At 35.9% G+C, this 25,230-nt stretch overlaps 1 protein-coding gene across 5 annotated transcripts in view; it reads left to right on the top strand.

The window, feature by feature from the left end:
- The window catches only part of TMEM117 (transmembrane protein 117), a 218,274-nt gene that overhangs the window by 95,427 nt on the left and 97,617 nt on the right, over positions 1-25,230 (top strand). For all 5 annotated transcript variants that reach the window (XM_036761974.1, XM_036761976.1, XM_036761979.1 and 2 more), the window contains one exon: positions 8,035-8,134. In XM_036761974.1, the coding sequence (XP_036617869.1) occupies positions 8,035-8,134 (100 nt within the window). The remainder of the gene's footprint in view (positions 1-8,034; positions 8,135-25,230) is intronic.

The following is a 25,230-nucleotide window of genomic DNA, read 5'->3' as shown; positions in this document are numbered from 1 at the left end:
GCTTCCATATATTTTACACCTAATATTGTTTTGTAGAATAGTTTGAGATCCACCTTCCTTCCCACTTTTTTTCATTAATTTCCTGGATAGTATCGATCTTTTTGTACTACAATATGAATTTTGCTATTATTTTTTCTAACTCTACAAAATAATCTTTTGGTAGTTTAATTGGTATGGCACTGTAGAAGTAAATTAACTTAAGTAGTACTTTCATTTTTATTTTATTGGCTCAAGATGAGCCATAAGCAATTGATATTTCTCTAATTATTTAGATATGCATTTATTTTTGTAAAGAATGTTTTGTAATTGTATTATAAGTTCCTGTGTGTATTTTGTCAGGTAGACAAGTATTTTCTACTGTCTGTAGTTATTTTAAATGTAATTCTTTTCCTGTCTCCTCCTACTGGATTTTTTTTTGTCACAGACAAAAATGCTAATAATTTATGTGAACTTATTTTATATCTTGCTACTTTGTTAATTATTTCAATTAGCTTTTTAGTTGACTCCCTAGAGTTCTCTAGTTAAACCATTATATATATCAGCTGCAAAAGGTTAATTTTCCCCCTCTTCAATTTCTTATTTTTGTCTTGTTGCTACAGCTAACATTCTAGCACTGTATTCAGTAGTAATGGTGAAAATCAACATCTTTGTTTTTACTTTTTTTATTGGAAGAAAAAGGATCACATTTTATTTATACTTTTTTCTGTTTTAATATCTGTGTTACTGTTAAAATGTTCAAGTACTCAGACAAATGTGTTGATCAGGTAGACAACAGAAAGTGAATGGCTGTTCAGAGAACATTTGCAATTCAGAGCAATAAAGAAAAACAATTGTGACAGTGCTTTAAACATCATTCAGAAAGAATGTCAACTATAAAATGCAGAATCATTTGATTTATATTCAATTTACATGTGCAGAAACTGACTAGATATAAATTACTAACCTGCCAGGCAAAGCTGATATGCAGGAACACAAAATTAATTTACCTAGAATACAATATCCCTTTTCAGAGGTATTGTTAAAAGTAGGTTATAACTAAATTTAGAACTCCACAGAAAGGAAATGCTTTAGCTGCAACTCGGTGTTACAAATGACATTTTAAAAAATCATGAAAACCCATTCAGCTAAATTTAATAATCAATTTCAAATCACAGTTTTCACTTTCTGAACATGTTAATTACCATGCCCTATCACAGGCTGCCTTGGCTGAGAAAAGACATATTATATCCACACAGGTAAGAGGGGATCTTCAGTTTCTTACAATACTGTCACATGTTGACTATGAAGTCTCAAAATATTGACCAACCATTTCAGGAGACAAACATTTTCAGAAATAGATTGAAGCACTGGCAAGAGGTAATACACAGAAATAACCACATGTTTAAGGCTCAATTTATTCCCCATTAAAATTTTTAAAAGGCATTGAAAAGATAATACTGAGTTTAATTATTTAATAAATACAAGTTCAGAAAGTGATTAAAGAAATCAACTAAAATATTAAAAATGAACTCTTGCATATTAGCCATTAAGAACTTAGAAAGCTACAAAAGATTCATTAATAAAGAATCTATTTAAACTTATAGAAAACCATTCCTGGTTAAGGTTTTTATATCTTGAAGGCCACCTTATGCACTTAATTTAGTGTATAGCAACATGTTATCAAGATAAGTTTACCAAGACTCCATTCTTCAACCCAGGCTGTCAAGTTGTCCAAAGCAGAATCTGTGTAAATTTCCTCTGAGTTTTCTGTGCTTTGTATAGTCATGAATGAGGTTTGCTTTTTCACTGGAGTACAAGTTTTGCAAAATTGATCTTGTTTCTCAGTCAGGAATACAGAGTTCATTTGCCTGACAGTTTCTGCAAACAGTTCATCCATCAGTTTTACTTTTTGCTGATGAAAAATCTAGGATTTTTTTTCTCATTGTTTTCAGATAGGCTGATGATTCTTAAATTATTTCTACTTGACCTATTTTCCAGGTCAGTTGTTTTTGTAGGAGATATTTTATATTTTCCTCTGTTTTTTTCCCCAGTCTTTTGATTCCATTTTAATATTTCTTGTCTTCTCATAGAATAACTAATTTCCTGAAGTCTGTCATCAAAGACATCACAATTTGGTAGGGGTATTAAGACATACATAAGTAAAAATGCACAGTGAGTAGAGCACTGGCCCTAGAGACAGGAGTACCTGATTTCAAATCTGGCCTCAGACACTTGACACATTTCCTAGCTGTGTGACCTTGGGCAAGTCACTTAACCCCAATTGCCCTGCCTTCCCCCCTGCAAAAAAAAGTATTGTGTTAAATTCTGGGCACCATGATTCTAAGAAAGACATTGATATGCTATGGCAAAAGGCCTTGAATCCATGTCGTGAGAGGATTGGTTGACGGAGCTAAGAATGTTTAAGTCAAAATGAGTACACGAATTAGATATAAAGATTGTTACTCTAAGCAAATTATGAGAGCAAAGAATAGTTTCCTTTCTGATCTATGGAGAATAGAATAATTTCTGATCAAACAAGAGATAGAGAACAATGTGAAATATAAAATAGATGATTTTGATTACAATAAATTGAAAAGTTTTTGCACAAACAAAGCCAATGTAATCAAGATTAGAAGGGAAGCAGAAAGCTAGGAAACAATTTTTACAGCCAGTGTCTCTGATAAAAGCCTCATTTCTAAAATGAAGTGAGTCAAATTTATAAGAGTACAAGTTATTCCCCAATTGATAAATAGTCAAAGGATATGAACAGGAAGATTTCAGAGGAAGAGATTAAAGCTATCTTTAATCATATAAAATGCTCCAAATTACTATTGATTAGAGAAATGCAAATTAAAACAATTGTGAGGTACCACCTCATGCCTATAAGATTGGCTAACATGACAAAACAGGAAAATGATAAATGTTGGAGAAGATGTGGGAAAATTGGAACACTAATGCATTGTTAGTAGAATTGTGAATTGATCCAACCATTCTGGAGAGCAATTTTGAACTAGGACCATAGGGCTATAAAATTGTGCATACCCTTTGACCCAGCAATACCACTTCTAGGGCTGTCTTCTGAAGAGATCATAAAAATGGAAAAAGGACTGACATGTACAAAAATATTTATAGCAGCTCTTTTTGTGGCCAAGAATTGGAAATGGAGGAGATGTCCATCAATTAGGGAATGGCTGAACAAGTTGTGGTATATGATGTAATGGAATACTATTGTTCTGTAAGAAGTGATGAGCAAGTGGCCTTCAGAAGAACCTGGAAAGACTTACATGAACTAATGCTGAGTAAAGTGAGCAGAACCAGGAGAACATTGTACACAATTAACAGCCACATTGTGGGATGACTGACTTTGATGGATTTAGCTCTTCTCAGCAATGCAAGGATCTAAGACAACTCCAAAAGACTCATTATGGAAAATGCTGTCCACATCCAGAGAAAAAACTTTGGGGTCTGAATGGAGATGGAAGCATATTATTTGCTCTCCTTTTCTTTTGTTGTTTTGTTTCTTCTTTCTTGTGGTTCCTCCCATTAGTTCTAATTCTTTTCATCATGGCTAATGTGAAAATATGCTTAATATGAATGTATAAATAGAGACTATATCAGATTACACACTGTCTTTGATGGGGGGGAGGAGAGGGAGGGAAAGAAAATTTAAAACCCAAAGCCTTATAGAAGTGAATGTTGAAAACTAAAAATAAATTATATATATATATATATACACACACATATATATATATATATATATATATATATATATATAATGTATATGTGTATATTTTTTTAAAAAAGAACTAAGAACATTTAACCAGAAGAATAAAATACTCAGGGCCAAAGACAACTATCTTTGAGTGTTTGGAGGGCTGCCATTTGGAGTTAGGATTAGATTTGTTCTGATTATCTCCAAAGGGCATAAACAAAAGAAATGGGTCAGAACTGTATAGGAACAAAATTTGGTTTGACATAAAGAAAATAATTACAGTTGCCCGAAAAAAGAATTGTTTGCATCTGGGGTTGGTGAGTTCTCCTTGGAGATCTTGCAGTAGAGGCTGGAGGACCACTTGTCAGGTTTGTTATAGTGTAAATTCCTTTAATATGTAAAATGAACTGGAGTTGCTGATGTTTGTTCCAACTCTAAATTTCTATGAAGAACTGGAAAATGTATTACAAAATGCTAACTGATTTAGGAAACACCTGGAATCCAGATGCTTGGCTCTGAAACCCTCCTCAGATACTTACTAGCTATAGGACTTAAGTCACTTAAACTCTCAGAGCCTCTATTTCCTCATCTTTAAAATAGTGATAATAATGACTCTTCCTATCTCTTGAGGTTGTTATGAGAAGGGCAGTTTGCAAAACCGAACATGGTATTAAAATGTGAATCATTATTATTGACTGACTGTTTACACTAAATGTCTACTTCCATTGTCATTTAGGTTAATAGCAATCATAAAACATGAAAGAAATTTGATATGATCCTTTGTTCACTGTATTTAACATTATACTTCATAGTAATTTAGGATTTTGTATTGTTGTTATTTCACATAAAGGTATTTGTAAACTATTCCCCCCCCCATCCCAATCTATTAATGTGAGCTATTATTAGTATACTTCATTTTAGGATCTACAAATTGAAAGATGTTAAAAACTTAAGGTACATAGATAGGAAAAGTAGGGAAATGGTTATAAAGAGAAAGATAAAAGAACCGAAATTATTTTATTTAGGCATTTAAATTTTTTTCTAGTCCATGTCTGTTAACAGGTTTCTGTAAGGAAAGAACTTTGTGTTCTTTTTTCTATTTTCATCTTATTTTTATTGTTAAAATCCTATCTAGTAAGCTATCCTATGTAACAGAGGTTTAAGAAGAAAAAGGAATACAGTGGCTTAACAAAACTAACAGCAAAACAAAACTAAGCAACATATTCAAGTCTGACAGTATAAGCAGTATAAGCAACCACCTCTTCAATGAAAGGAAAGGGTATTTTATTTTCCCACTTCTTCAGGGCCAGTTTTGATCATTATAATTATATAGCATTCAATGTACAGTTTTCATTCTTTTCATTTATATTGTACACACTGTAAATCTCTGGGTTTGGTCTAAGAAAGACTAGCAGAATTAGGCTATATGCATGTTTATTTCTCATTTCTCTCAAAGTAGGTGGTCATGCATATGAATGCCTGGGAGTGGCAACCACAAACCTTGTTCTTCTTCCCCATGACCTCCCCTTCCCCCAAGTTCTTTCCCAACCCATCACCCTTGCACTGGCTATACTCTCCTCCCTCCTTGTCTTCACTCCTTGGTGAACCAGTTAAACTCTGCATGGCTCTTTTGTAAAAAATGTGGGCATTGATATATAAATTTTAGAAACTAATACTGTAGATAAAACTGGAATCCAGCTAATGAGGGGTTAATCAAAGCTGGAGGAATTGCTGCCTAGGCATATTTATGGTGAACTGTGGCCAGTAGGAATACTACCATGTTCTAGAGAAAAATTGCAAGTCCTGCATGTGCGAAAAAGAAATTGACTTGGCCTGGATTAGTGTTACAAGTAAAATAGCTGGTGGGGGACTCAGGTATTGCCTTAAACGGCTTGTCCCTTGTTCAGGGAATAACACAATGACTGGCTGTCTTTCTGTAGCCTTAAGGAAGGCAGTACTTCAGCTTCACAACCAAAGGACCTTCTTTTGGGGCCAGTGTCATGCAATAAAAACTACATTAGTATGTACTTTCCCTTTTTTGCTTTTCATATGATTTTGAACATAATTCAGATATGAGAATTTTGTCGAAGATTGATCATAGTTACATAAAATTTTAAAAGCTTGTAAAGAAACAAAACCAATGCAAGTAAAGCTAGAGGAGAAGGAGGAATCTGAAGGGGAAAAAAAAAACCCTTCGCGGCAAGTTTCTCTCATAAAGATCTCATTTCTAAGATATATAGGGAACTGAGTCAAATTTACAAGAAAAAAGGGCTATTTACCAATTAACTAATGGTCAAAGGATATAAATAGGCAGTTTTCAGAGGAAGAAATCCATGTAAAATGCTCTAGGTCCCTAATAATTAGAGAAATGCAAATTAAAACAGCTCTGAATTGCCACCTCAATCAATAAACAAACATTTATAAGCACCTGCTATGTTCCAGGTACTGTGCTAAAGGACAGGGATAGAAAAAACCCTCTGGGAGCTTATAATCTAGGCAATAAAACACACAAACAAATATATAAAAAGTAAGCTATAGACAAAAATAGGAGATAATTAACAGAGGAAAGGCACTGGAATTAAGAGGGCTTACTCTAGAAGGCTTCTTGAAGAAGATGGGATTTTAGTTGGGACTTAGAGGAAGCCAGAGAGGTCAGAAATCAGAAAGGAGGAGGGAGAGCGTTTTATATTTGGGGGACAGACAGAGAAAATGCCTGGAGCCAGTATCTAAGATTGACTAAGAAGACAAAAAAAAAATAACATGACAAATGCACGCAGGTTGGTAGGAAAACAGTTATACTAAAGCATTGTGGGTAGAAGTGTGAGCTAGGTCGACCATTCTGAAAACAAATTTGGAACTATGCCCAAAAAGCTATTAATCCTTTTGACTCAGTAATTTCACTACTAGGTCTATACTCTAAAGACATAAAATAAACAGAAAAAGACTCATATATACAAATAGGTTTATAACAGATCTTTTTATGGTGGCAAAGAATTGGAAACTGACAGAATGTCCATTAATTGGGGAATGGCTGAACAAGTTATGCTATATGTATGTGTTGGAATAATATTGTACTTTAAGAAATGATGAAGGGAATAATTTCAGAGGAACCTGGAAAAACTTGTATGAACTGATTTAAAGTGAAGTGAGCAGAACCAGGAGAATAGTTTATACAATAAAAGCAATATTGTGAATATACTCAACTTTGAAAGACTTAGTACTATGATCAACCTAAGGAAGGATCCAATCCAAAGGAATCATCATGAAACATATTTGCCACTTCCAGATAGAGAGTAGATGGACTCAGAGTCTCAGAGGGCAAACACTCTTCCTCCTCCACCCTGACTGCTGACCTCCCTGGCTTCCTTTAAGTTCCAACTAAAATTCCACCTTCTTCAGGAGGCTTTCTCAAACCCCACTTAATTTCAGTGCCTTCTCTCTGTTAATTATCTCCTATGTATCCTGTCTATAGCTTATTTTGTATACGCTTGTTTGTGTGTTGTCTTCCCACATTATATTGTAAGCTCCTAGAGGACAAGGACTATCTTTTGTCTCTTTTTTTTCTATCTGTGTTATATTATAAACACCAAATGTGATTCTCTATGTTAGCAAGTGTAAGTTGTGTACTACTGCTCAAGATAAATGTATCTCATAGGATTTCTAAGCATATTTTGCCCTTTTATTTCTTTCCTTCTCTCTTCTTATATTAGCCCCTTCCTTCCTTCCTTCCCTTCCTCCTTCCCTCCTTCCCTTCACTTCTTCCTTCCCTCCCTCCCTCCTTCCTTCCTTCTTTCCTTCCTTTCCTCCCTCCCTACTTCCTTCTTTCCTTCCTTCCTTTCTTCATTCTTTGTACATGGCTAATATAAGAATTTCTTTTACCTGACTTAAACTTTTTAAAAAATGATAATCACTATAATTTTATCAACAGTCCCTAAACTACCTGTTATTATTATTATTTTTTTTTACCTTTGAAAGATCAATGAAGTTTTGACTTTTAAGGAACTCTGATTCAAGAAATATTTCATCTTTGCTTGTCCTTGAATATGAAACATAGGCTTTCTCAGGATTTTGTTTTTAAAAATATTTCTATCAGTTGTCACTTAAAAGACCAATTGATTTAGCAACAACAGCCAGTCTTTGATTCTCATTGGAACTTCCCCAAACACCCTCAGAGCTCAGTGTAGTTTTTGAGATTTTAAAGAATATATGATTATACAAAAGCAAGTGAGCTTGTTTAGAGAGGGGAAAATCCACTTAAGCTTCTAAAGAATGAGGTAACATTGACTTTGTATTTCACTAAGTTTGTGTATATTTGCTCATGTGGTTTATTTTTTTTCCCATAGAGCATACATTATTACAGACTTCATGGGCATCAGAAATGAAAGTTTTATGAAAGTAGCTGCTGTAGGAACCTGGATGGGAGACTTTGTTACAGCTTGGATGGTAAGAAAATTTTAAAGTTTCTATCAGGGGAAGAAATATCTCATGATGTTGGGTAGATGCTGTTCTTTATTGAAAGCAAAACAATAATAATATTTTCAGTTTAATACTTAAGGGTACGAGAATATTATAACCACAGGGGGTATTACTTTCATGTACAGGGTGGACTAGGTAGCCATTTATGTCACATCCAATGTACAAATTCTGTTATACTACAACTTGGTACTATATCTGTGTTCTATTAGAAACATGAAAGGCAATTAATGTGATTCTCTATGTTAGGAAGTTTAAGTTGTGTCTTGTTGTTTAAGATAAGTGTATCTCATAGGGTTTCTAGATGTTGCCCATGGAAGGTATTTATAGATATGATCTGAAGTCTGGACCTTCCATGAAGAGAGGAGAATTGGAGTGGGAGAGAACAGCAAGCCTCCAGAGCATCACTAGACCAAATGTTCTTTCCTCTAGAGTCTGCTTGTATATTATTCTAATCTGTTTGCCCTGCTAAACATTGCCAGTTTAGGGGGAATGATAGATTCAAAAAAATATTACTTCTCTGATTACCCCAAGTTAACCCAAGCTTATACCCACATACTTGGCCTCTTCCTGCTAAATGCTGGTTATATAAAAGACTATCACAAATAGTAGATAGCTAGCAAACACATTTATTCAAGCATTTAGCAAATAGAAATCATAGAAGTTATACAGATTAAAATATGTCAAGAAATACTCAGAGTGAATTTACTGCCCCACTGGGAGTGAGATATTTCAGCTTAAATCAAGTAAAGGCCCCTATTCCCAGACAAGCAAAAATGCTCCACATTCTCTTGGAAGGGAAGCTAGAAATCAGGAACATGTTAAGAAGCTGGCTTCCCCTATATGTCTGCAGCTTACAAAGTTTCTTTCTTTCTATGTGTTTGGAGTCCATCCCAAAGGCAATCTGGCACCATGTATTTTCTCTCTCAAAGAAAGAAAAAGATTGTCTCCTCTCTCCAAATTCTCCAAATACAATTGCACCCCTTGCGTATCATTGTGCTTAGTATTTTCTCCAGCAATTCAGAGTCATGCATATTTGGCATACAAAATGCCTTAGACTTGGCTTAAAACTTAAGTAATAATCCTTCCCTAAGCAGAAACTTTTTATAGTCACTTCTGAAATATCAGCTGGGGCTGCTTCCAGAGCTCCAGCTGTGGTTGCTTCTGGCCCCAGGTCCACCCTGTGGGAGGAATCAGAGCGGGAGTGCCGAGCCTGCTTGGATCTTGGTCACAGTCTGGGTTGGCGGTTCTTGGGGGAGGAGGAGTGCTGGTGTGGCAGAGTTTGCTGTGTAGAAGTAGCTCTGAAAGCAGCAGCACAGCCCCTAAAGCTTGGGACATAGTATTCTCTACAAGCAGTCACACACTGACAAAAAGCTCAAGGGTCAAGTAGTTGGCTGGGAACATGAACAGGCAGTGAGAATGCTCTCAGATTCAGACTCAGACTTTGGAATCTTTTCTTGGTGACAAAGAAGATCAAAACATACAGGCAGAAGAAGTCAACAAAGTCAAAAACCCTACTTCAAAAGCCTCCAAGAAAAATATGAATTGTTCTCAGGCCATGGAAGAGTTCAAAAGGATTTGGAAAAGCAAGTAAGAGAAGCAGAGGAAAAATTGGGAAGAGAAATGAGAGTGATGCAAGAAAACCATGAAAAACAAGTCAATGACTTGGTAAAGGAGACCCAAAAAATGCTGAAGAAAATAACACCTTAAAAAATAGACTAACTGAAATGGCAAAGGAGCTCCAAAAAACCAACGTGGAGAAGAATGCCTTGAAAGGTAGAATTAGCCAAATGGAAAAGGAGGTCCAAAAGACCACTGAAGAAAATACTACCTTAAAAATTAGATTGGAGCAAGTGGAAGCTAGTGACTTTATGAGAAATCAAGATATTATAAAACAGAACCAAAGGAATGAAAAAGTGGAAGACAATGTGAAATATTGGAAAAACCACTGACCTGGAGAATAGATCCAGGAGAGATAATTTTAAAATTATTGGACTACCTGAAAGCACTGATCAAAAAAAAGAGCCTAGACATCATCTTTCAAGAAATTATCAAGGAAAACTGCCCTGATATTCTAGAGCCAGAGGGTAAAATAGAAATTGAAAGAATCCACAGATTGCCTCCCCAAATAGATCCCAAAAAAGAAAACTCCTAGGAATATTGTAGTCAAATTCCAGAGCTCCAAGATCAAGGAGAAAATACTGCAAGCAGCCAGAAAGAAACAATTTTAGTATTGTGGAAACACAATCAGGATAACACAAGTTATAGTTGCTTCCACATTAAGTGATTGAAGGGCTTGGAATATGATATTCCAGAGGTCAAAGGAACTAGGATTAAAACCAAAAGCCACATACCCAGCAAAACTGAGTATAATGCTCCAAGGCAAAATATGGATTTTCGATAAAATAGAGGACTTTCAAGCTTTCTCAGTGAAAAGACCAGAGCTGAATAGAAAAAATTGACTTTCAAACACAAGAATCAAGAGAAGCATAGGCATAAATGGATTTTTCCTTAAATTGATAAAAAAGTATTTACCTAAAACCATCACCAAGAATTATTTGTAAAGGGGATAAAATAGAAGCCTTCCCAGTAAGATGTGTGAAACAAGGATGCCCATGGTCACCAATATTATTCAGTATTGTATTGGAAATCCCAGCAATGAGAAGAAGCAAAGAAAAAGAAATAGATTCAGAATGGGCAATGAGGAAATAAACTATCTCTTTTTGTAGAAGATACGATATACTTGGAAAATCCCAAATACTCAACTAAAAAGTTAATTAAAACAATAATTTTAGCAAAGTAGCAGGATATAAAGTAAATCTACATAAATCATCAGCATTTCTATACATCACAAACAAAACCCTGGAAAAAAACATAGGAAGATATATCCCATTTTAAATAACTCTAAACAGTATAAAATACCCGGAAGTACAGCTGGCAAAGCAAACCCAGGAACTATGTGAAAAAATATGGTTTGACCCACTCATTCATTAGGATTAGATTATTTAGTTTCCAATCAATTTTCGGTCTATCTTTCCATGTCTCTTTATTACATTTATTGCATAATGATCTGAAAAGTATACATTTAATATTTCTGTCTTTCTGCATTGGATTATGAGGTTTTTATGCCATAGTGCATGGTCAGTTTTTGTGTAGGTGCCACGTACCATGAGAAAAAGGTATATTCTTTTCTATTCCCATTCAATTTTCTCCAGAGATCTACCATATGTAACTTTTCTAAAATTCTATTCACCTCCTTAGCTTCTTTCTTATTTATTTTGTGTTTAGATTTATCTAGTTCTGAGAGGGAGAGGTCGAGGTCCCCCACTAGTATGGTTTTGCCATCTATTTCTTCCTGTAACTCCCTTAACTTCTCCTCTAAGAATTTGGATACTATACCACTTGATGCATATATGTTTAGTAATGATATTACTTCATTGTCTATGCTGCCTTTGAACAGGATGTGATTTCCTTCCTTATCTCTTTTAATCTGTTTTTGCTTTTTCTTTGTCTGAGATCAGGATTGCTACCCCTGGTTTTGTTTTTTTTTTTACTTCAGCTGAAGCATTAATATATTCTGCTCCAGCCTTTTACCTTTGCTCTATGTGTACCCCTCTGTTTCAAATGTGTTTCCTGTAAACAACATGTTGTAGGATTATGATTTTTAATCCATTTTGCTATCTGCTTCCAGTTTATGGGAGAGTTCATCCCATTCACATTCACAGTTATGATTACTATATGTATCTTTCTCTGCATCCTATTCCCCTCCCCCATTTATGCTTTTCTTTCTCTTTTCTCCCTTTCTTTCATTACTAGTGTTTTGCTTTTGACCACTGCCTCTCTTAATCTACCCTCCCTTCTATCACCCCCTCCATTTTCTTTCCTTTTTCTTTTACTACTTCTTCCCTCCCTTCTGTCTACCAGCTCTCTTTTCTTTCCCCTTTCCCCTCCTACTGCCTATAGGACAAGTTAGATTTCTATACCTAATTGAATATATTATTATTGCCTTCCTGAGCCAAATTCAATGACAGTGGAAGAGCTCAATGCTAATTTCCCTCCCTTCTTTCCGTCTACTATAATATGTCTTTGTGCCTCTTCCTATGATACAATTTACCCTTTTCTGCCTCTTCCTTTCCTCTTCTCCCAGTACAATCCCTTTTCATCGCTTAATCAGGTTCTTTATCATCACTTCAAAGTCAACTTATACCCACGCCCTCTGTCTATGTATATTCCTTCTTAATGTCATATACAGTTCTCAAGAGTTAGAAGTATCATGTCCCCATCCAGGGATGTAAGCAGTTTGTACTTATTGAATAACATGTTTTCTTCCTTTCCTGTTTACCTTTTTATGCTTTTCTTGAGTCTTGTAATTAAAGACCAAATTTTCTGTACAGTTCTGGTCTTTTCATCAGGAAGGTCTGGAAGTCCCCTATTTCATTGCATGTCCATCTCCTCTCCTGAAAGATTATGCTCCTTTGCTTTATGGAATATCATATTACAAGCCTTCCAATCCTTTAATGTAGAAGCTGCAAGGTCTTGTGTAATGCTTACTGTGGTTCCATGATATTTGAATTGTTTCTTTGTGGCTACTTGCAGTATTTTCTCCTTGACCTGATATTTCTGGAATTTGGCTACAATATTATTTGGCATTTTCAATTTGGTTTCTCTTTCAGGAGGTGATCTGTGGATTCTTTGGATGATTAATTTACCCTCTGGTTCTAGGACCTCAGGGCAGTTTTCCTTGATAATTTCTTGAAAGATATTGTCCACACTTTTTTTTTGCATCATGGCTTTCAGGTAGACCAATAGTTCTTAAATTATCTCTCTTGGATCTAATTTCCAGGTCAGTTGTTTTTCCAATGAGATATTTTATGTTTTCTTCTATTTTTCATTCTTTTGATTTTATTTGATTGATTCTTGATATCTCATAGTCATTAGCTTCCACTTGCCCAATTCTTATTTTTAAGGAATTGTTTTCTTCAGTCAGCTTTTGTACCTCCTTTTCCATTTGGGCAATTCTAGTTTTTAAGGAGTTGTTTTCTTCAGTGCACATTTTTTCCATTTTTCCATTTTCTATTCTATTTTCCATTTCCACTTGTATTATCAAAGGAGTTGTTCTATTTTTCTTCTTCTTTTTTTTGGTCAGGGCAATTGGGGTTAAGTGACTTGCCCAAGGTCACACAGTTAGTACACGTGTCAACTGTCTGAGGCTGGATTTGAACTCAGGTTCTCCTGACTCACTGTGCCACCTAGCTGCCCCTTCTATTTTTCTTCTACCTCTCTTATTTGCCTTTTAAAATCCTTCTTGAGCTCTTCCAAGAAAGCTTTTTGGACTTGAGACCCTTTGATGTTTTGCATGGGAGCATATCAACAATGTCCTCTCCTGAGTTTGTGTTTTGGTTTTCACTGTCACCATAATAATTTTCTAAGGCATTGTTTTCATTTGTTGCTTTTTGCTCATGGTATTTGCCTTTTTTCTGGCTTTTAAAGTTGATCTCTTTTTCATGGGCACAGGGGGCACTGTCCTACACTTATTTTGCTGGGGGCTAGGTGCCTGGTTACTGGCTTTGTGTGCTGGGGGCCTCAAATGCTGGCAGCTGGAGGCTCTAGGTGTCTGGTACCTTATCTGGTGCTGAGCTGGAGCTGCTAATGTTGGCTTGTGTGTACTGAGGTCAGGTGGGGTTTTTCTGTGTTTCCTTGGGGTTACAATGAAGCTTGTGGGTTAAGGGGTGGTGGTGGGGATGGTCTGGCTGCTGGAGGTTGCCTCTTCACCGGGGGCTGTTCTAGAGCACAGGTAGGTTAAGCTGCTGTTGGCCACTTGGCCACTGCTGCATGTGGTGGTTTTCTGAGCTGGCATCTGCTGCTTCCCCTGGCTATGCCAAGGCACACATGGATTCTGGTGTTGGTACTTGCTTGCTCCACCACTGTGGTGCTCAGAATCTACGGCTGGTTTGCTGAGGTAGTGCTTGATGCTGGCTTACCAGGATGCCTCAGTAGGGGCAAGCAAAGTGGGACTTTTTACTATTTTTTCTTTTGGAGTGCTTCTCAGCACTAAGGCAATCATGTGCATTTGATTGAATCTTGCCTTTGTTTGTAGGAAGGCCCATACACTTTTGCTAATTAGGTCACAAAAGGTGGGAAGCCCTTAAGAGGTATGGAGCCCTCAGGCCCTGAAAAAGGATATATGTACCCATAAGATAGCCATTGAACTCAGAATCTAGAATTGATAATCAAGAACTCTCAGAACTGCCAGAGAGGTTTTGTTTGGGGGCTCACTCACTGGAAGAGTGTCATATGATTTGACCAGGTAAGACTCTGAGTAGCCTTTAAGGAGCCCCCACCTTTGAAAAACCCAGATGTTGGAGCTTCTCTATCTGGTATTGCTGTGGTCAGACAGTTAGAAGCCTGTTTGTTGATTTGTGTTATTTTTCTCTGCTTGTCATTCCTGTTTGTAATTTCTGTTCGTATTTTCTCTGAAGTTTAGGGTGCTGACTTTTTCGCCTGAAGTAAGTGAATGATATATGTGTAGTTGATTAAAGTGAGATCATGAACCCCTTAAAATTGCTTTTCTTAGAAAAGCAGATCAAAGAACCTGTGCTAGCAGCCCTCCTGTTTGCTGGCATTATTGGCCTTACACAGCCACAGTAGTGGCAAGTAGCATGGTTGTTACAGCCTCCCATCCTGTACTGTTCCCCTTCAGGTACAGCAAGAAGGACCTTTCTTGTTAATCCCCCTAGCCTCCTGAGCTAAAAGACTACTGTTCCCTGTCTTTCTACTGGCTTTACTGTTCCAGGATTTTTCCTGGGGTGATATTTTCTGGGTTTTTCAAGGTCAATAACAGAGGGTAGGAGTGACTTACTGCTTCCTCTGCCATCTGGGCTCCTGGAAATCAAAATAGGTGACTTTCAAGAACATTCAGTCTGTGGGCTGAGAGTTCCAGAAGCAGCTTCTGCCACTGCTGCTGCCATTGCTGCTGCCGATTCAGTCACTCCTAAGGCCTGCTACTGGTTTGCTGGGGCCTGGGCTGTACTGGTGCACCTGTGCTGGACTGTACTTCTCTCACCCAGGTCTGACAGACCCCTCCTACTGCTCTTCTATGTTGTCTTTGGTGCTGGATTGTACTCTCTCTCAACCTGGTGCAACAGACCTTTCCTGTTGATCTTTCAGGTTGCCTTGTGCTGGAAATCCGCCTCACTCTGTCTCTTTGTGGGTTCTACCACTCTAGAATTTGTTCAGAGTCACTTTTTAAAAATATTTGAAGGGGTTTAGGGGAGAGCTCAGGTGAGTCCCTGCCTTTACTTTGTCTTCTTGGCTCCACTCCTGAAAAAAATTATTAAAAAACCTTTTTATACAAATAAAGTCAGATTTAAATAATTGGAGAAATATTAAATGTTCATGGGTAGGTACAGCCAATATAATAAAAATAATAATTGTCTCTAAACTAATTTACATATTAAATGCCATCTCAATTAAATTGCTAAAAGTTATTTATGAATTAGAAAAAATAATGACTATTCATTTGGAAGAACAGAAAGTCAAGAACATCAAAGGAACTAATGAAAAAGTGTAAAGGAAAGGAGTTTAGCAATACTAGATCTTAAACTATATTATAAGGCTGTAATTATCAAAACTATCTGGTACTGGTTAAGAAATAGAAAGGTAGATCAGTATAACAGAGTAGATAGAGAATTTACAGCGAAAAAATAAATATAGTAACCTTGTATTTGACAAACGCAGAGACTTAAGTTTTAGGGATAAGAATTCATTATTTGCTAAAAATTGTTGGGAAAATTGGAAAGCAGTGTGACAGAAATTAGGCCAATACCTTACACCATTTACTAAGATAACGTAAAAATGGATGCATGACATAAATATAAAGAAAGCTCTTACAAGACAATTTGAATGACATGGAATATATTATCTATCAAACTTATGGATAACTGCATAATTTATGAATAAACAATAGAGAGCAGAATGAGATGTAAAATGGACAATTGCAGTTGTGTTAAATTAAGAAAAGATTTTGTACAAAGAAATCCAATGTAGGATCAGAAGGAAAGCAGAAAATTTTGGGGAAATTTTATAAATAGTTTCTCAGATAAAGGTCTCATATCTCAAATATGTAAAGAATTTTGTCAAATCCGTAAAAATACGAGTCATTCCCTAGTTGATAAATGGTCAAAGGATATGAAGAAATCAATATAATTTATAGTTATATGAAAAAATTCTCTAAGGGATTATTGTTTAGGAATGAAAATTAAAACAACTGTGAGATATCATTTTACACCTATCAGATTGGCTAAAATGATTGAAGGGGAAAGCAATAAATGTTGGTGGTGATGTGGAAAAATTGGGATACTTATTCACTGTTGGTGGAACTATGAACTAATCCAACCATTTTGGAGAGTAATCTAGAATTATGCCCAAAGAGTTATTAAACTGCCTATACCCTTTGATCCAGCAATACCGTTATTAGATCAGTTTCCCAAGATGATTAGGGGAAAAAAAGAATATGTTGTAAAATATTTATAACAATTGTTACATTGCTGGTGGAGTTGTGAACTGATTCAGCCATTCTGGAGAGCAATTCAGAACTATGCCCAAAGGGCTATCAAAATGTTCATACCCTCTGACCCAGCAGTACCACTTCTAGGGCTATATCCCAAAGAGATTACACAAGTGGGAAAAGGACCGGTATGTACAAAAATATTCATAGCAGCTCTTTTTGTGGTAGCAAAGAATTGGAAATCAAGGGGATGCCCATCAATTGGGGAATGGCTGAAGAAGTTTTGGTATATGAATGTAATGGAATACTATTGTGCTATAAGAAATGGGAAAGATACGAACTTCATAATAACCCGGAAAAACCTACATGATATAATGCTGAGTGAGCGGAGCAGAAATAGGAGCACAACCACAGATATATTGATTCTGTGATGACTAACCTTGATAGACTTGGCTCTTCTCAGCAATACAAGGTTCAAAGACAACTCCAAAGGACTCATGATGGAGAAAGCTGTCTACATCCAGAGAAAGAACTATGGAGTCTGAATGCAGATTGAGGCAAACTATTTGTTCTCCTTTTTTTCTCTTTTGTTATTTTTTTTTGTTTTTGTTTCTTCTTTCTCATGATTCATTCCATTGGTCATAATTCTTCATTACAACTTGACTATTGTGTAAATAAGTTTAATGCGAAGTTGTATGTAGAAGATATATCAGATTCCATGCCATCTTGGAGAGGTGGTGGGGAGAAGGGGGAAGAAAATCTGGAACTCAAAATCATTCAGAACTGAGTGTTGTAAACTAAAAAAATAAAAACTCTTAATTAAAAACAATTATAGCAGCTTTTTTGTTGTTGTAGCAAAGAACTGGAAATTGCAGGGATGCCCATCAATTGGGGAGTGGCTGAACAAGTTGGTATATTATTGTGATGCAATACTACTGTGCTATAAGAAATGATGAGCTCGATGATCTTAGAACCTTAGAAATTCTTAGAAAAACATTGAAAACTTAGAATCTTAGGATTCTTAGAAAAACATTGATAGACTTGCATGAAATAATGAAAAGTGAAATGAGCAGAACCAAAAGAATGTTGTATACAGTGGCAACAATAATTTTTCAAGAACAACTTTGAATGATTAAGTCATTTTAACTATTAAAAGGAAAAAAGGAAAGTTATATAACTTTATTATACATTTAAAAGGAATAGCAAGTTGTACTTAATAAATTTGCAGTTTTAAACTATTTTTAGGGAATTTTAACTATTAAAGGGAACTATTTCAACTATTAAAAGGGAAAAAAAGAAAGTTGCATGATATCTTTATTATGTATTTAAAAGGAATAGCAAGTTGTACATAACAGGTTTGCAGTTTCATGTACAATCATCCTTTTTTCTATTCTTCTATGTTATGGAAATGCTTGTTTTACTTCTTAAGTTCTGAATAAAATAAATTATATTAAATTAAGAAAAGAATCCATTTGGTCACTTCTTAAAAGGAATCCTAAAGTGAAAATTTCCAGAAATATGATAGCCAAAGTTGAAACAGTAAGGCAGTAATAACAATGTAGATGATAATTGTCAAAATGCCTATGTAGTTCTGTATTGCAAAGTATATGAGACTTTCCACATAGAAGGCAGAAGAAGTAAACCATTTATTCAGACATCAGAGAACCATATCACATAACCAAATGTTCAGCTCCTACAGCCAGTCAGCCCACTTTACCATAACAGCAAGGAACTTAAAACACCATATCATAGACTGGAGACTCGCCATCCCAAAACCTTTCTGACCTCCTGCTGGGGTCTCCCCAAAGACAAACTCACAGTACAGCTAAGTCAGCCTGTTCAGTTCTAAAAATCACAAGGGCAGACATTAGCAGCCATCAGTAGCCATAACATCTTTCTCTCTCTCTCAGCATTTCTGTGATGTAACTTCCTATTTCTGTCAGGAAGCTCCTCCCACCATGTAACTTAGGCTTCCTGTGATGTAAACAGGTCACATGGCCTATCAATGGGTGAGAAAGATCTTCAGATACAATTGCTACTACATTTGGCCCCAAGATCTTTCTTATCCATTACATAGGGCAGTGGGAATTCTGGGATTACTGGTGTCAACAGAACTTTACACAACAATATAACAGAAAATAAGTATATAAAACAATGTCATCATTCCCCCCTCAAATGAATGGTGCTCAAAATCTTGGAGTACGGGGCATAGGTCTTGTCCTCCAAAGCTTCTTCCTGAAACATTCTTTAAATCCAATTGTTACTACAAAAATCCAGAGCTGACAGGTCAAGGAAAAAATGATGAAAGTAGCAAGATAGAAATTAAACACAAGTTTTATCAGTCTTGTCAGGAGCTGAAATCTTGGAATATAACATTCTATGAAGACAAAGGTTCTAGGCTTACAACCTAGAATAATCTACCGCAAGATACTGAGTATAATGTTATAGGGAGAAAAATGGAGTTTCCAGGAAATAGAGGACTTTTAAGCATTCCTGATAAGAAGTTCAGAACTGAGTAGAAAATATGATATACAAACAAGAGTCAAGAAACTTTAAAGAGGTAAACATGAACAAGCAATCATTAGAGACTAAAGAAGGTTAAAGAGCAGTTTGTGAGAAGATGCTATGTATAGCCTCTTAGTATTATATAATTATAAATAATTAAATTATCTGAATAGGCAGTTTCCAGAGGAAATTACAAACTGATGAGATGCTTGTAGATTGAGGAATGGCTGAACAAGTTTTGGTTTATGAATGTGGTAGAATACTATTGTACTATAAGAAATGATTAAGGGGATGGCTTCAGAAAAATCCGAGAACACTTATGAACTGATAGCAACTGAAGTGAGCAGGATCAAGATAATAATTTATAGAATAACAATAATATCGTAAAGATAAACAACTTTGAAGAACTTAGTAAATCTGATTAGCATAATGACAAACCACAATTTTAAAGGAATCATGATAAAAACGTTATCTATCTCCAGACATACAGCCAATGAATTGTTTGAAGCATATTTTCTTGTCTTTTATTCTTTTTCTTTACATTTTTCTTTTTTTCTCTTTTTATTTGACACGTAGAATGCAGTAATTTGTTTTTCATTAATATGCATATTTATAATGGGCTTTGTTTTTCTTGCCTTCTCAATGAAAGGAGGAGGGGGAAGAGAGAGAGAATTCAGAAGTGAAAGTAAAATAAAATTGAATTTCAAATAGTATCAATACTAAGTTTATTTGTATTAATTGACATAGCATCTAAATTCTTAAACAAAGTGTTTAGGGGACTTCATAGCAGTAGGGGACTTCACTTTGCTCCTCTTAGACCTAGAAGAGTTCAACAAAAAAGAAGGAATAAGAGACCTGAATAAAATTTTTTGAAAAGTTAGATATGATAGACCTCTTGAGAATATCAAATACTTTTTCTCAGCCCATTGCCAAAAAGTCTGTATATTAGGGCATAAAAACCTCATGAATATAAAGATAGCTGGCTCTCATAGGGACATTTGTTCTGGGATTTAGGTCACTTCTCTTCCAATGTAACAGATTTCTGCCTTTTAGCATAATGCCTTTGTAGGGAGTAAGAGGGTTTTGGCTGCATGCTTACTCTTTTCCTCACTTTTCTTCAGGTGGCATATTTGGTTAGAATTTTTTCTATTTACCACACCTCTATTATTGTTAGTGTAGGGGTACATTATTTTGAAAGGCCTAGGGTCAATTATATTTTCACTGATCTTTCTCAAAAAAAGAAGGCAATACTTAGCTCAAGCCAAAGGCTATCATCAATAACTAGTACACCTCTTTAACAAAGTAAGCAGCAAACAAATCAGAGAGGTAATACAGATTAGAATAAATCAAAGAATACATGAGCAAAAGAGCTCTTTAGCTGGAAATGGGAGATCTCATCTCTGTCCAGGATAGAGGACAATCTTACTGAGGGGAAGTCTGCTCTCAGCAGTCTCCAGTCTTTCAAGCAATGAAAGTCAAGGAATATGTTGGAGGATGGCTCTCCCCATTACTATGTCTCTGAAGGCTTCATATAGCCATTCAGAAGTTCATGCTTGCATTTTATAGCTGACTCTCTTGAAGATTTCCAACCATCTGAAGAAATCCCTTCTCTCTTTATGCAGGTACACAGCATCAGAGTTCTGTCTCAGCATTCTCTCAGGAAATGAGGAGTCATATTGTCTTACAAATATACAATTCAGCATGGTCACAAGTTTGTCCTGTTGAGGACCATTCACCTGGTGGGAAGATATATTACAATCGTTTTACCTGCTTATGTTATCCAGGCCAGGTGTTTTAAGTAATTATGAAGTGAATTATGAAGAGAAAGAAAACTATACACCAATTTCCCGAATGAATGCTTTACTCTGCATCACCACCACCATTAGTACTACTACTGCAACTACTACTACTGCTACTACTACTGCTTCTGCTACTACTGCTACTACATTACACACCTACCCATACACTAACTGTATGACACTAAATTTAACCCATCATTTTCTCAATGAACTTCATAAGATTTCCAATCTACTTTGTTAGGGAGTTTCCTCTTTGGAAGTTCTGCATACCAATTTTATCAAACATCTAGCCCCTCCTCTCTTCCCCTGCTAACTCCAATAAACCTTTTAAGGTAATGTGTTGGGAGTTGTGAATGCAAAGATAAAATCAAAGCATTTCTTGCTTGGGAGTTTACATTCTACTAGGGGATATAACATGTATTTAAATAAGTAAACAAAAAACTAACTAGTGGAATGGAGAGATCAACAGCAACAGAGAGACTGAGAAAAGGTTTCATTTAGGAAATGGCACTTACTGATCTGTGAAAAGATGTAGGCATTCTGAAAACAGAGCATTCTAGATAGCCAGATATAAAGGATAGCTGATATAAAAGCATTTAAAAGTATAAAACATCATATACAAAACACAGCAAAATTGCTTATTGAATCAGATTGAACTTTCAGGCCATTAAAACCCCTTGTGTTCTTTTCTTTTTTGATATGAACTGATTTCAGTCTATATCTTCTTCCATCCTTTACATGTGTGGTTGCCTTTTTGAACCTAAGTGTAGATGTTAACATTTATCCCTGATTTTCAGTTTTCATTTTATTAGACATAACCTATTGTTTACATGGTCATTTTTTTTTAAAGATCCTGGTTATGTTGACCAAAGCATTAGCTATCTTACCCAGCTTTGAATTACCTTCTAAAAATTTGATAAACAAGATGTGAATGGTCAGGAGTACAGATAATCAAGTTAGAGATCTAGCTCTTATACTTATTGACTCTATGTCCTGGGGGAAGTAATTTGATCTCTCTGATGTTCATAATAAGTTGGAAATGTTAATTCTTGCACAATCTATTTCACAGGCATGTTCCAAGGAAAGCATTTTGAAAAAAAAATTAAATACCAATTAAATGCAAATCATATCTAGGTTCTCTGGCTCCAGATCTGGCATTCTTTCCACCACATCATGTTGATTTTTTTGGGGGGGGGGAATAAAAGGATTTTATAAGAGAGTCTGTCAAATGATTTGCTAACATTCAGCTATACTATTACCACCATATTTCCCTGATCCACCAAATTTGTAATCTTGCAAAAAATGGAGATGGAGCTAGACAATTATGACTGTTCAAAATGATCTTATCCTGGATTATGATGATTTCTACATTTCCAGGTGCTTAAATTTTTTCCTTTAATAATATGTTTAAAAAGTTAGTCATCAATAATTATAATAATTAACTCATATAGATGTGAAATTTATAAGGTATTAATCTCATCAGTCTATAGTTTGAAGGAATTACCTTTTATCCTTTTTTGACAATTAATGCAGTGTTCGTTTATCTCTAGTCACATAGCATATGAGCTTGTTATTTGACTAGCCTACCTTTTTTTTCTAGTCACACATCTCTTGGATGATATTTTTTTTACTGTTTTTCCCAAGTAATTCATACATGCAAATCTTTTATAGAAAGATATATCTATATCTATATATTTATATGTGTGTCTATATATCTATCAGTAACACCTTATTTATCTTGGATTTTGATTTCCTCTTGACCATTTTTCTTTTGTCCTTCTTGTTGGACTTCTTTTTTATTTTTTATTTTTCCCCAGTTACATGTACAAACAATTTTGAACATTCATTTTTAAAACTTTGAGTTCCAAGTTCTCTTTCTTTCTCCCTCCCACCCCCCATTAAGAAGGCAAGCAAGTCAATTATATGTTATACTTGTGCAGTCATGCAAAACATTTCCATAATAGTCATGTTGTGAAAGAAAACAAAGCCAAAAATTCAAGAGAGTTAAAATAAAAAAAGGATGCTTCCATCTGTATTCAGAAACTATCAATTCTTTGGGGATGGATAGCATTTTTCATTCAGAGTTGTCTCGGGTCATTGTGCTGCTAGGAATAGCTAATTCATTCATAGCTGTTCATCTTAACTCATTGCTGTTACTTTGTACACAGTACATTTCACTTTGCATCAGCTCATGTAAGTCTTTCTAGCTTTTTCTGAGGACATCCTGCTCATCATTTATTATGATTTATTAGTATTCCATCACAATCACATACCACAATTTATTCAGCCATTACCCAATTGATGGGCATACAATCAATTTCTAATTCTTTTCCCCGAGAAAAAAGCTGCTATTAATATTTTTGTACATATGGGTCCCTTTACTTTTTGTTTTTATCTCTTCTGGGATACAGACCTAGTAGTGGTATTGCTAGGTCAAAGGGTTTGCATGGTTTTATTGCCCTTTGGGCAAAGTTCCAAATTTCTCTCCAGAATGATTGAATCAGTTCATAACTCCACCAACAGTGCATTAATGTCTCATTTTTCCAACATCTCTTCCAACATTTGTCATTTGCCTTTTCTGTCTTAGTAATCTAATACATATGAGGTAGTACCACAGAGTTGTTTTAATTTGTGTTTCTCCAATCAATAGTGAGTTAGAGTATGTTTTCATATGTCTATACATAGTTTTGATTACTTCATCTGAAAACCAATCATATCTTTTGATCATTTATCAATTGGGGAATGGCTCTTATTTTTATTTTAATCAGTTCTTTATATGTTTGAGAAATGAGGCCTTTATCAGAGAAATTTGCTTTAAAATTTTTTTCACAGTTACTATTTCTAACTGTATTTTCCTCCATCATATTTCTCCCCCCTATTTGTTCTATTCTCTCTTTCCTTTCACTGTGTTGCTCTTCAAAAGTGTTTTGCTTCTGACAACCCCCTCCCCCAATATACCCTCCCTTCTATCATCACCCCCCTTCTCTTATCCCATTGGCCTCCTACTTTGCTGTAGGGTAAGATAGATTTCTATACCCAATTGAGTGTGCATGTTACTCCCATTTTGAGCCAGTTCTTCTGAGAGTAAATTTCACTTACTGCTCTTTACACCGCCCTTTTCCCCTCCACTTTTAAAGTTTTTTCTTGCCTCTTTTATGTGAGATTATTTTCCCCAGTATACCTCCCCCTTTCTGTTCCTCCCAGTATATTCCTGTCTCCCTCCTTAATTTTATTTTTTGGATACTATCCCTTCATATTCAAATCACACCTGTGCCCTCTATCTACATATACTCCTTCTAACTACCCTTATAATGAGAAACACCTTATGAGTTACAAATATCATTTTCCCATGTAGAAATGTAAACTGTTTTAACCTTATTAAGTCTTATGATATCCTTTTCCTATTTACCTTTTTGTATTTCTCTTGAGTCTTTTATTTGAAAGTCAAATTTTCTATTCAGCTCTGATCTTCTCATTAAAAATGCTTGGGAGATAGACTTCTAGGCACCAAGGTGGCAGAGTAATCAGTAAGTTGCTCTTATTCTCCCTTTTGAAACTCTAAAAATCCAGAAACTATTGCCCCAGGAAAAATCCTGGAAAAGCGGAGCCAGCATAAAGATGTGGTACAGCACTCTTTTAGCCTGGGAAGCTTTGAGGATTGATGGGAAAAGTCCTTCTTGCTCTGATGGAAGAAGAGCATGGGAGGTGTCCTGGTAAGCCAGTGTCAAGCCCTACTTCAGCAAACCAGTGGGAGATCCTGAGCCCCAGGGTGGTGGAGCAGGCAAGTGTCAACACCAGGACCACACACATGCCTTGGCATAGTCAGGAGAACTGGCCTTCTCCAGCTTGGAGAGCCACCATGTGTTCTGGAAGGCAGGTGTCCTCCATCAGCTGAATCTCCCCATATTCTGCACATCTCCTGGTGGGCATATGTCCTCCTGGGGGCAATCCCCCAGGCCCACTACGAGAACTTAAGTGTAGCCCCAGGGAAATGCAGGAAAACCCTGCCCAGCCTCAGCACATGCCAGTCACCACCACTAGGACCCCAGCTTAGCACCAGGTAAGCTTCCAGACCCCTACACCTTCCAGCTGCCAGCACCTGAGGCTCCAGCACATAAAACCTGTAACCAGGAACCTGGCCTCCATCACAGGAAGCCTGGAATACAAATTCAGAAGAAGATAACATTATCAATATACCCACATTCAAAACCTCAAAGGGAAACTGAACTGGTCTCAAACCCAAAAAGCCTTCTTGG

Source organism: Trichosurus vulpecula, chromosome 5 (assembly GCF_011100635.1).
Source record: "Trichosurus vulpecula isolate mTriVul1 chromosome 5, mTriVul1.pri, whole genome shotgun sequence".
Lineage (NCBI taxonomy): Eukaryota > Metazoa > Chordata > Mammalia > Diprotodontia > Phalangeridae > Trichosurus > Trichosurus vulpecula.
The sequence above is the reverse complement of the archived record's forward strand: the minus strand, read 5'-3'. Positions and strand labels throughout refer to the sequence as shown.